At 34.0% G+C, this 13,875-nt stretch overlaps 1 protein-coding gene across 1 annotated transcript in view; it reads right to left on the bottom strand.

Annotated features, from left to right (window-relative positions):
• Positions 1-4,669, bottom strand: part of LOC129748037 (putative transcription factor SOX-15) — a 214,346-nt gene extending 209,677 nt beyond the window's left edge. The window contains exon 1 of the mRNA XM_055742500.1: positions 3,377-4,669. Coding sequence (XP_055598475.1) covers positions 3,377-3,423 — 47 coding nt within the window. The 5' untranslated portion in view covers positions 3,424-4,669. The remainder of the gene's footprint in view (positions 1-3,376) is intronic.
• Between the last annotated feature and the right edge of the window lie 9,206 nt (positions 4,670-13,875).

The following is a 13,875-nucleotide window of genomic DNA, read 5'->3' as shown; positions in this document are numbered from 1 at the left end:
AATCATGTTTAGAATATTGATTAGTTATGAGAATAGTTTTTTTTATCAAATGAATAGCATATAGTTAAATTAAAATCCCGCAGTGATTAAATTTGTTTTAATTTGAATCAAATAAAAGTCATGGCGCCAAATTTCTCATCTATTTTATCACCCAGTCACCCCAAAAAGAAGGTGCCAGGGCTTGCGTCGCTACTTTGACAAAAAATTTCAACAAAAATCGTACTTTTCACGTGGAACATTCGGTAGGATGTTAATTTGGATATGATTACTAAACTTTCTTAAGGGGTAGACAAATTACGCGACCAGCTAGTTAGATTCGTATTCGAGGGAAGTTAGTTTTTGTTTTAGAATATAAACAGTTTGATTAAACAGATGTTTAATCAAAGAATATGTATTTTGGACTATTTGACTAATTTTCATCACGGAGTTTCTTGAAATTCGTCAAACAAGTAAGTTCTGACAATATGATTTATTGGATTTGGTGATTTTATTCAAAAAGAGAAATTTCATGACAAAATCAATGTAAAATACGGCAAAAAAAAACAGTTTTTTAAGAGAAATATTCGTCAAATTTCATACACAAGCATGTTTTGACTAAAAGGATAATTTATTGAACTGAATCTCCTACTGCTCTTCATTTAAAAGGGATGGGATTAAGCTCAAAACAAGAAAAAAAATAACGATCAATTTTACACTGATGTTCATCAAAACTGATACATTACAAGACATGATAAATTGCACTCAAGGACATAAAAATTGATAATCATTACATATAGATTGTATAAAAATATCAACAAAACAAACAAAAAATATTGTTTATCTTTGAAGATCAACTATGGAAAAGGTATAAATGTTGAGTTGTCAATCGTCTCGCTTTTGTGAACATGTGTTTTTTTTACATTTCTCTCCTTCCGTTTTTTAAGTAGAAATGTCCTGTTTTTTTTTTCAAACTTAAATAGTCAGTAACTGAAAGTATCAACAAAAAATATCCTCATTAAATCCTACTTACATCTTACATGAATACTTTTTTTTTTTACTAAAAAAGGGTTTTTTTGTTAACAGGTCGCGATAGATTTTAAATATAAATCGACTTTTTTCGGCGTGTTTTGGAATAATTAAAACTTTTTTACCAGTTGTCCATACGTTTCAGTCTATTTCGTCAGTGAATACTAAATCTAGCAAGCAGAGTTCATCTTGAGTTGATCTTGACAATATCTTTATAGTTTTTAAAAAAATTCTAAGAATAGAAATAAATAATTAGAAAAACAATTCTAAATTAAGAGGAATATGAAGTAAGTAAGAGCAAACCTAACATTTGAGCTGCAATATTTTGAGATAATATACTGAAGCAAGAAGCTCGCGAGTTATACTGATTTTTTTATTGATATTTGTCACTAAGTTTCTGATTTTGTCTTAATTTTCTCAATTTTTTTTATTTTATTGTTTTTTTTTTTTCATTGATAGGCCAGACGGCTGACTTAACTCTAGAGCTCGAAATTTAGGCGAGTGTTCTTCCAACAGATTGAACTCCATTCTTTTATAAAAATGTTTACTCTTTGGTGAATTTTTTCTGCCAATTAGGAACTTTCTTCAATGGAAGTCTAAAATGTCTCGCATTTTTTTGGCTGTGTCCTGCTATTTTCTTGAAATATTTATTATATTTTTTATTTTTTTAACTAACGGCAACACTAATTATATGTTTCCTACTGTGAAATCTATGTTCTTACCATAGTAGCGTTCTACTGAACAGACCGTTTTTGCGGAGATTTAAAAAAAACTTATCAATTCCCTGGACGGTAGTTTTTTTTTTTTATTTTTTCGAAGACTTGAAGGTTTTAAAAATACGTGAGCCATTTTTATCTTATATTTTAATACGATTTTATTATATTGACATGAAAATTAAAAAAAAATGTAAAAAAAATCCGAATCGATTAAGGGGGGGGGTAGGGTCTAACACTTAAAAAAAATCGATTTTTTTATTTTTTTATTTTCTTATTGTAAAACATTTCAAGAATGTTGTGTCAAATTTCAAGTCAATTGAAGCAAAACTGTAGAAGTTATAGGCCTTTATCTCCTCCTATCTAATACTACAAGAAAGCAAGAGCAGAAACTTAAAACGCGTTTTTCTCGAAAGCACATTTTTAAAGTCCGTGGACATCGTCATTTGAAAATTACTTATCCGATTCTTTTAAAATTTGGAACATATTTTCTACATATAAAATACCAGACCCCAACGTTTTTCTTTTTTGATTTTTTTACTTTGGGGAGATTTTAGAGGTGAAAAATGGCGGATTTTTAAGTGAAAAATCGTAGTTTTTACTTCAAACAGCCACAAAAATTTCATAAAAATATTTTTAAGTTAAATAAAAACGTTGGGGTCCAGAAAAACATCTATTAAAAATATTTTGCTCTGATTTTTTGAATTCAGATGATTCTGTGCTGAGATACAGTGTCCACCGCAAATCCTGTTTTCTAGAAGGCATCCTCGAAAATGCTCCGTCATCGGCTCATTTTTCAATATTTTTCTACGAAAAAATTACTAAATGTTCTTTTAACAATGCTTTGTATAATGCAAAAAATTTGAATACATTTGTTTGAACGATAGCTCTAGAAAAAAATCGTGAAAATGGTGTTTTTTTATACCCGTTAGACCCTACCCCCCCCCTTAAAATAACAGCGGTTTCCCTTAGTAACTAAACATTTAAATAAAAATAAAAATCAGTAATAAAAATATCATAGGCCAACTGATTTGATTAACATTATGCCTGAAGTTTTCGGAAGATCTCATTTTTTCAAGTAGGTCAAAAATATTTTTTATTTTATATTTTATTTGTCTATATTTGACTTAGTTCCTAACATTTAAAAACCAGGTGTACTTAAGCTTAAAATTGATTTTGAGTACAGAAAATATTGGATGATCGATTTTTTACGTCACTCAAACGATAAAATATGCTGAACGGTTTTATCTCTAGATCAAGGTTGCTGAAAATCACAGAAAATCTGTAATTTAAAAGAGTTTTGAGGAAATTTTCATCGCAGAATCTGTGTCACACAACACAGAAATTTAAAATGTTCACAGATTTCACAAAATTTTTGAATTTTGAATTTTGAATGGATTTCCAAAAAAAAAAATTTAAGACTGGTTATCCGGACTCCGGACTTGAAGAACATTTCCTTTTTTATCGATAAAACGATTAATATTTCAGATATTGACCGATTATTGGTTGTTTCAACCATATTCATAGCTGGAAACATTGAGAGTGTTATATCTATGTTGATGTGGTTTACAGTCAATAAGCCGTCGGTGATTTGTTCTGCAAAATTTCTCATCCCTTCAAAATGTTTTTCATTGCAAAGTTATTCAATAAACACTCACTTGTAATGGCCATAGCCGTTGTTATCACGTTCTCCATCGGACTCCATTCCGTTCGTTTGATAGTAAAGTCTTCCTCGATAGGTTTCAATCGAACTGTTGCTGTACTGCACTTTTGGATCGATCAGTATCTCTCACCTTAGCACACAAAACTTCCACTTTTCCAGGTCACTGTCGTTGTCTACGATTTTATTAATTGGATGCTCAATGCTTTCGCTGAACTTGGTTCTCAAATTAGAACACAAAAAAAAAACAATTTGCCAAATTACCGGCAACCTTTTTTTCTGTAACACTGCACTTTTTTAAGCTTTTGAATATTCAGTAGTTTCAAATTTGCGCACTTTCAAATCAGTTGGCAATCAGCTGTTGTTGTTACTGCTTGTTGTTATTGGCCATTTCGGTTTTATTGCTTCGAATTCCACACGATCACATTTCCAATTCCGATGATTTGCTGAATTCTTCAGTTAGTTTTGTAGTACACAACACATTCAATTCACACAGACAGATAATTACACCGTGTTAAGTTGTCACTTGGTTTTCAATCCTTTTTCTAAGGGGCACGATTTTTTCAATTTTTTTTTTCCTAAATCACGATTGGTGTCGGTGCGTTTATTGCCAGGCGTAGTACATTCCGTGCGACAGGTGCTGCGCATACCATAATCCACGCGTCACTCGCGATTCGGATTAGTTCGCGCTCGTTCCACCATTCAACGCCAACAACTCGGCTTCAAGCGACTGCAAACCAATTCTCACACAAAACAGCACATTTCCGTCACCGGCGATCGATTCCTGCGCGATCAGCCAAGCGATAATTATCCAATTAAGCAAAAAGCACGATTGTATCGCACTTTGGCACTTTTTTCGTTGCTTACTTCGGTTGCTTACTCGTTTTCTTGCTTGTTGGCTGTTCTCTCGCTTGCTGCGATTGTCGTCACTTGCGCAAAACCCAAAATATTTTTTTTGACACACACCCAACTTCAATTCACGACTTCTTCACCGTTCTTCGGGCAAGGTTGAGCGAACATCCATTCACACTCGCTTCGCTACTCGTTAAGAATACGACCGAAACCACCCAATTGTGACGATCCTCGGGGTGTCTTTCGGGAAGGCCCGCTCACAAAAAGGTAACCGAAATAATGATAATAAACTGCAGAACCACAAAACAACAACAAAAACGACGACGATTAAAGTGCACCGAACGCAGTCAGAAAACTGTGCGCGCGTAGATTGCGATTCCTGGGAAACTAAACTCGAAAGGGAAATGTTTTCGAAAACCAACGTGCGATACGTGCGCGCGTCGTTCCACGATTGAGAGGCCCTCGTCCAGCGAGCTCACGCTGGAGTCTCTGTTTGCTCTCATTTTTCCCAAAGTAAGGCGCGGCACGGCGCCAGGTGAGGTATCGCTCACCTGTGGCGCGCAGCGCAGAACCGAGCGAGACGCTAACGACACCACCGAAGCAAGCAAAAGTGAGACAACCATAGGAAACTCAAACCGAACAGGTGAGACAGGGAACCAGACAAGGATCACCGGAGTTAGCAAAGCGGGACAGCAATAGTACCTGGAAACCGACACTGAGATTTCCACCGCTCGCTTGTCAGAGGTCTCTCAATTTTCTCTCGATCTTAGATGATCGCGAGATCATGCGTTATCATCTCTTTCTGTGGCTGAGGTTTTTCCAGGGAAGTTTTCCGAACACGTCGCCGTTTGCTGCTGCTCTTGTTATCTTTCTGCTGGTTGCGGTCGAGAGCTGTCGTGATTACTCAGCAACAGCCCCTAAGTATATAACAACCCAGGTAGAGGTACATATTTACTGTTATTAGAAGTACATCAACGCGTTTTTCTTAAAAGTAGAAACCTACAGCACCAGCTTCAACTTGACTCAACTGGACGACGACGACGTTACATGGCACTGGCCCCTTCGAGTAGCTATACCTAAAACAACGTTATATAGTTCAGCGGAATTAATTACGGTAACATCACAACAGAGAGCAGTCAGCCAAATCACAGCAGTGATGGTGTTGATGAACTGGCTACCTCAGTGGGTAGGTGACGTTGGAGAGCTTCTAGGTTATTGAAAATAGATGGGGTTATTCATGTATTTCTTAAATTTTTGTATATCATTGTAATGTAATAATTAATGTTTATTAAAAAATATAAGTGACTAGCTGACTGTGTTTGCTACACCATCCAAAAATTAATGAAATTTTAGGAAATTATTTAAATTTGGATTTTTTTGTTGGCATCATTTTGAATTAAATTTCAACATAGTTCAGAAGCAACCGCTTTGAAGTGAGAGCTTACAACTGGAGTTACGAATTGCACTACGAAGAATATTTAATCTAATTTTTTGAACTTGATCTCTAGATTAGTTTTCAAAGATCTGGAAATGTCTTCTCTGTTTTGAAAAGCTTTACATTGATTCTTTAATTATGCCAAAATGTATATTTTACTGGAATGGTTTCCTCACCCCTTTCCCCCTTTCACGAACTATTATAAACATTTTTGGTATCTAAATAACGTCTCATTTCGTTGCATTTTTCTGATAAGTTTTCGAGATTGAAGTGAGGGTCTCGAACTATACGTACCGTTTGCGAACCTCTCTCGTATTATATAGTCTCTAATGCTTAAGGGGGGGGGGGGGTAGGGTCTAACGGGTAAAAAAAAAAAACACCGTTTTCACGATTTTTTTCTAGAGCTGCCGTTCAAACAAATGTATTCAAATTTTTTGCATTATACAAAGCATTGTTAAAAGAATATTTAGTAATTTTTTCGTAGAAAAATATTGAAAAATGAGCCGGTGACGGAGCACTTTCGAGGATGCCTTTTAGAAAACAGGATTTGCGGTGGACACTGTATCTCAGCACAGAATCATCTGAGGTCAAAAAATCAGAGCAAAATATTTTTAATAGATGTTTTTCTGGACCCCAACGTTCTTATTTTATAAAAAAAAAATTTTTATGAAATTTTTGTGGCTGTTTGAAGTCAAAACTACGATTTTTCACGAAAAAATCCACCATTCTTCAGCTGTAAAATCTCCCCAAAGTAAAAAAAACAAAAAAGAAAAACGTTGGGGCCTGGTATTTTATATGTAGAAAATATGTTCCAAATGTGAAAAGAATCGGATAAGACGTTTTCAAATGACGATGTCCGCGAACTTTAAAAATGTGCTTTCGAGAAAAACGCGTTTGAAGTTTCTGCTCTTGCTTTCTTGCAGTATTAGATAGGAGGAGATAAAGGCCTATAATTTCTACAGTTTTGCTTCAATTGACTTGAAAATTTGACACAACATTCTTGAAATGTTTTTCAATAAGAAAATAAAAAAATAAAAAAATCGATTTTTTGAAAGTGTTAGACCCTACCCCCCCCCTTAACTAGTACTCGATTGCTGGAAACAGTCTTCCGAAAATCAATCAAAACAAACACTCAGGACTCAGGATGGGTTTCCTGTTGAAAAATTCAGATTGTATAATGGGATAGCGCCTCTCGCAACTGCTTCGCCTGGCTGGTATGCAATCTCGATCAGCGCTCCTATCAGCTATGCAAACCGAGTCGCATCATTCAGAATCATCGGTTTAGCAAACATCGCATATCGGAGATGAGTGAGATACAAACTGATCCATTCTGAATGTAGCTCACTCAGTATCAGCCTGAATTATATGAAATTCAAAATTATTTTTTGCAGGACGAGAAAAATCAAACAGTTTTGCGGGGCACCATAAATTCTCACACAACTTCAAATTGATTTTGATCATACTGATGTTAAAAAACGTTATAACAACAAATAAATTTATTAATTTGCTATATATCAAATCAAACAAAATACGCTAATGATCGGCTTCTTTGCTGTTTGTTGGCTGGGGCCAGTGAGCCCATCTCGCCAATGATCGGCTTCATGTATCACTCACTCACTGCCTGATCCATTCACTCCTGATCGAAGACCAACAAGATTCGCCATATGCATTGCGCATTGGTGAGATTCCAATTTGATGATGGTGCTGCACTGTTTTGACAGCAAGCATCGTACGAGGTGATCTGTATTTTAGCGATGAATTGAACGATCGATGATCGGGTAGGTCCAGTAGCAATCAATAACGAAACCCGACTGCTGTACGTTCAGTTGCGAAGTGCAATCAGAAACATTCATTGAAAATGAGTGATATTCAGAACACTGGCTGGAAAGATAGCATTTTTTCGTAATCAAAGATCCTGTCATTTTAAATTTGGATCCATTGGTTGATAAGTTTTTAAGGGGGGGGTAGGGTCAGACACTTTAAAAAAATCGATTTTTTTTATTTTTTATTTTCTTATTGTAAAACATTTCAAGAATGTTGTGTCCAATTTTCAAGTCAATTGGAGCAAAACTGTAGAAATTATAGGCCTTTATCTCCTCCTATCTAATACTGCAAGAAAGCAAGAGCAGAAACTTCAAACGCGTTTTTCTCGAAAGCACATTTTTAAAGTCCGTGGACATCGTCATTTGAAAACTACTTATCCGATTCTTTTCAAATTTGGAACATGTTTTCAACATATAAAATACCAGACCCCAACGTTTTTCTTTTTTGTTTTTTTTACTTTGGGGAGATTTTACAGGTGAAAAATGGCGGAATTTTACGTGAAAAATCGAAGTTTTAACTTCAAACAGCCACAAAATTTTCATAAAACATTTTTTAAGTTAAATAAAAACGTTGGGGTCCAGAAAAACATCTACTAAAAATATTTTGCTCTGATTTTTTGACTTCAGATGATTCTGTGCTGAGATACAGTGTCCACCGCAAATCCTGTTTTTCTAAAAGGCATCCTCGAAAGTGCTCCGTCACCGGCTCATTTTTCAATATTTTTCTACGAAAAAATTACTAAATGTTCTTTGAACAATGCTTTGTATAATGCAAAAAAATTAAATACATTTGTTTGAACGATAGCTCTAGAAAAAAATCGTGAAAATGGTGTTTTTTTTATACCCGTTAGACCCTACCCCCCCCTTAAGCAATACATCCCCCTCCGATCCTCCTTTTTCCACACTGCAAGGCAGAAGGGTCTGTAACATTCATAGAAACATATCTCGTATTTAAATACCTTCCCATGTCACATTTGATTCTTTTTGCCTGATTCATTCTCCAGTTATACAAACAAAATTGTTTTGGGGCCTCCTCCCTACTTCCTGTGTACTCCTTGGAAGCGGAGTGGTGTGTTAAACTTTCGTAGAACCATTGATTGTACCCAAACGATTTCTCTTGTCACATTTGTAAGATAAATTCTTGGTTTATGCAAAACAATTGTATGGGAGCTTCACTCTTCTCTAACTTTATCCCCAATTAAAGGAGAAAGGAATCCTAAATAAGCTTATAACTTATTCTCGTATCCAAATTCCCTCCCATGCCAAATTTGGCTCCACTCTAAACTCTGAAGTTATGTGAATAACTATAAAGTAGCCCCTCTCTCTTTCCTATCACTCCACTGATAGGAAGTAGTAGCTTAGCTTAGCTTGATTGACACTCCACTGAAAGGAAGTAGTAGGAATAAATATTCATAGAAACGTTCCTTATACTCAAATACCCTCCCAAGCTTAATTTGGTCCCAATCGGTGGAGTTCTCGAGTATTGTAAAAAAATCGTTTAAAATTTTCCCAATGGAAGAACAGAGAGTTCTAAAAATATCATAGAAACATTTCTCGTATCCAAATTTCTTCCCAGGGAACCCCCTCTCCCTTTCTTTCTCACCACTGCACACTGGTACAGAACATCAATCTAGCGGAACTAAATTAATAGCGCCCAGGGATGGAAAGATAGACTTTTGATGTCTTCGACAACATTGCATAGTTTTACAAGGCACATACTTTGAAATAAAATATAGAGTCGAGGGGTCCACCAGTAGCAAGATAAAAAAGCTAACTTTTTTGTTAGGTATTTCAGAGCTTTGGTTTTTTCTACAAAGTTGTTTATCTTAACAAAATACATAACTTTGCTGAACAAGTCAAAATTCTACAATTTCATTCTAAGGAGTTACAATGAAATTAAAAAAACCTTGAAAAACAGTTTTTTTAAATCTGAAACGTTGTAGGTAAGATAAAACAATTTTCAATATTGGAAACAAAGTTGGAAAAAGTTAAGATCTACAATTGTTTAGAACATTATGATGTGTTTTGAAATTGCTGAAGCGCAGGTACAGATATCATTTGAAACGGAAAACCGGTTAAATCATCTAATTATTTCTAATTCTCAAATTCTGCAAGATAATTGCGTCACAGAAACTAAGAAACTAATAAAGTGTATAAAAAAATTCCTAAGAATTCCTAAGTAATGCAAACATTTTTCTTTTCTTTGAGAGACGCTCTCCCCCCTTTCAGTTTTAGGGAGGGATTTCAAACCATAATAGGAACCTTCCTTGAAAATACCCTATTGTCTAGAGAAACTCCCGCCTCCCCCCTTCAATTTAACTGACAAACTCGAAGGGGGGGGGGGGGGGGGCAATAAAGATTAATGTATTTTGTTAAAAATTCGATAAACAAATACTAAAAACAAAACAAATCTAAGAGCAAAAAACAAATTGTGGAATACTGGATTTCTTTCACTTTGTTAATTCTCGATTTCTTTAAATTTTTGTAACAAAACAACCTGGCTTTTCGATTTTTTTGGAATATTGATAGCTTGCAATTTTGTGGCATGCAATAAAATATTTATAAAATTTATTCCATTTTTTTAAACGAACAAAATACACAGATGGCGAAGCCTTATTTAGCATGGGAATACTTTTTAGAAAGAAAAATATTTTTTCTGAAATCACTCCTTCTTTCCAATGGATAACTTTTAACTAATCATGAAAATTGAGCCAAATTTGGTAGTGGAGAATGTTTAAGTACAAAATATTTTATAATAATCATTTCAGTCTCAAGCTCATTCCTTTTTTCACTGGGGCGATAGGAAGAGGGGAGGAGAGCTCCTATACAATTGTTGACATAACTAATTGAACAAATGGAAAAAAAATATTAAAGGAGAATATTTATTCAGATACAGATACAAGAAATATTTTTCTGGTGATTTGGTTCCACTCACGGGTTAAAAAGGGGAAAGGAGGTGATCAAACTTTTTTTTCGCACTCGAGAGTTTTTCAAATAAATGGAACCAAAATTTACAAGGGAGTGTATTTGAGTACGATAAATGATTCTGTTGACATTTGAGACCCCTACCTCCTTCCGATATTTTTGCATAACTTGAGAACTTATCGAGCTAATTGAAATTATTTGACTCACGAAAAAATAATTTCCAAAAATATCATTGGTTTTGGAAGGTGTAGCAAAGCAGACCCGGTCTAGTCCCTTATATTTCTAGAATGATTTATCACATGAACTTCGGTCGCATAGTTTGATTTCCGGCTGTTTTGGGGTCTCTCAGAGGGACTTTCTTTTCACAATTTTGCCCAAAAATGTTGATCAAAGAACTCATTAGACGCTATATCAAAAACCACTTGAGATCGCCACAAAATTTTAACATAACCAGGTAGTATCAAGCAATGCATTCCAAAGGTAATCATTAATGAAAGTATAGTTTTTTTTTTAATTAAATCTTCATTTCGTGGTAGGTGTTCATAAAACAATAAAGCTTGAATATTAATATTATGTATGTACAAAGGATTTTTTTTTGTTACAGTTGCGTTCAAAAAAGAATGAAATCGCGTGAAGCTGCGTACCCACTTCCAACTTTGACGAGTTACCATTTCTCTCCCCGTTGATATTTTTTCATGAAAATCTCTAACAATCTAGTTCAACTATTCAACTAACACTATACGAAATTTGAAGTCATTTCAATGACGGGAAACAAAGATAGAGCTATTTCCGTAAAAAGGGAAATTTGAAATTGCTTCACTAAACTTGCTGTTTCTTCGACAATTTTCATTGAAAAATCTTGAAATTTGGCCAAAAGATGTAAAAATTATTGATCTAAAACCAGGCCAAGTTTCGTCAAAATCGATGAAGGTGATCAAAAATGGTGTCGGGTAGAAAATCAGGTTCATTATAGCCCTACATACGATTTCATTCTTTTTTGGACGGATGTTTGTATGGAAAACATCGTAATCCATGTATTCTAGGTTTTTCCTTCAACAAAATCAAAATTTATCACAAAGACTATTGTAAATTGATAAAAACTTCATTCGTGCTTTGTTTCGGAAGAAAAAATGTTTCAACAGAGTTCAAAATAAGAAGAACAGAGTTTCAGAATTGACCTGCTAATTATTCCGATAAACGAATTTGATACACAATTAAAGCGAGTATACTATTCGCTTTGTGTTTCAATACCAGCTCTGTTGTAACAATTTCTATTTCTAAGCAAAGCAGGAATGAAGTTTCTATCAATTTATAACTTTCTTTGTGATAAATTTTGATTTTGTGAAAAAAAAAACCTAGAATACATGGATTATGATGATTTCCTTACAAACATCCGTCCAAAAAAGAATAAAATTGTATGTTGGCCTATAATGAACCTGATTTTCTACCCGGCACCATTTTTGATCACCTTCATCGATTTTGACGAAATTTGGCCTAGTATTAGATCAAAGATTTTTACATCTTTGGACCAAATTTCAAGATTTTTTAATGAAAATTGTCGAAGATACAGCAAGTTTAGTGAAGCAATTTCAAATTTCCCTAGTTACGGAAATAGCTCTATCTTTGTTTCCCGTCATTAAAAGGACTTCAAATTTTGTATAGTGTTAGTTGAATAGTTGAACTAGATTGTTAGAAATTTTCATGAAAAAATATCAACCGAGAAAGAAATGGCAGCTCGTCAAAGTTGAAAGCGGGTGCGCAGCTTCACGCGATTTCATTCTTTTTTGAACGCAACTGTATCTGACAATTGGCGCTGGGGTCCTTCAGACCTTTCCCAAATTTGAAACGCATGAATAACGGAGAGAATTAAAAAAACCCAAATTTAAAAATTTGATTCACTATTACAACTTAAAAACAGATAATTTTTTTCATATTTCTATCATTTTTATTTTTCGAGCAAGATTTGGTTAGCTCCATAACTCTTAAACTGTATGATACTTAATGTATTGGTTGAAACTTGAAAACAGTTTTGCTGCACAAAAAAAAATAGTGCTACAGATTTATTGTCATTATTTTTTTCATACCTCTTAAACAAGTTTGCTGGCCCACTTTGGTGTCTTCAGATGAAAGTTGTTTCATAAATTGGGTTATACAAAGGGATTTTTTGCAGAATATTCAGTGATACAAACGGTTCATCAAGATACCAATTTGAAACTTATTTACAATTTTTCATGTTAAAGATAATTACTTGAAATTAAATATTTCATTTGAAAAGCTGATAAAATTTCAATGCGTTTTTATGTGCTACTTTAAGATTTCCGTTGAAAAATAATAGAGTTATGTTGCTTTGAAATTTGGTTTTTAAATTTATTTGAAAAAAAAATCCAAACGCATCAAAATAAAAAAATATAAATTTTAGAAATCTGAAATAGTGTGTTTTAAAGTCGTAAAAATGAACCTAATTTTCAATTTTTTTTGGGAAGTTCTAAATTAAGATCTAAGTAAGATTCTGATAGATACCCTTCTGAATAATTAAGTCCAGTTGAAGAATGTTTGCAGTTTTCTTCACAACACTTAATTGGATTATGTTGGTTTTATCCTCCGCGGATTGGTTTCTGTTCTGGTTGCCCACACGCTCAAATTTTTTCAACCATTAATGACTTTTCTTGAACCATTTTTTGAGATTCTTGATCGAATTGCCATAATTGTTGTTTTTAAACCGTAGTATACGGTTCAATTTTAGGCATTTTAGAAGTTCTATTGGCAAAGTTAAGAAATTGTTAAATTTCAACCGTAAAATGTCTGAAAAATAGCAGCCATCTTTGCAAAGGACTTGTTTGTTTTTTTTTATGGCTTTTTATGGCTTTTTATGGCTCCACTAATTTAGCTGTTTCCAATCAGCTGTTTTAGTTTATTGTTGTTTAAATGTACAACTTTAGATAAGGATAATCTGTTAATTCAATTAACATGTAAGTATTTCTTGAATAAAAACAGTGAAATTGAATGAAATTGAAGGGTTCTTCAAAATGACTCTAACCTTATTTTTTATCTTGTAATTTATAGGAAAAGTCGGTGCGCTATAGTCTTAACACAAGACGAACAAGATCAGGGGCTTTCGCTTAATGATCTGCATGATCAGACAACATCATCAGCTAAGCTATGTGGAAAAAAAGAATCAGATTTCGATGGTGGAAAAATTTCATACCTTATCAAATTTGATAGGAACCACTCTGCTTTGCCTTGATATAGGTTATATCGAAAGTTAAGGATTTTTAATGTTTTATTGAACTATTTCAATCCTTCCAATTTTTTTTTCATTTCATCATACTAAAAATTTTCTGTATATCTATGGCAGTAATGAAATAAGCGCTTCCGTTTGCTTAGCGAGTGTTCCGATTTTAAACCTACGATTAGAAAACAACTGTTGAAGCGGATACAGGATTGAGTCTGTATACAATCACC

Source organism: Uranotaenia lowii, chromosome 2, assembly GCF_029784155.1.
Source record: "Uranotaenia lowii strain MFRU-FL chromosome 2, ASM2978415v1, whole genome shotgun sequence".
NCBI classification, from domain to species: domain Eukaryota; kingdom Metazoa; phylum Arthropoda; class Insecta; order Diptera; family Culicidae; genus Uranotaenia; species Uranotaenia lowii.
Note: the sequence above shows the minus strand (reverse complement) of the source record. Positions and strands in the feature narration are given on the sequence as shown.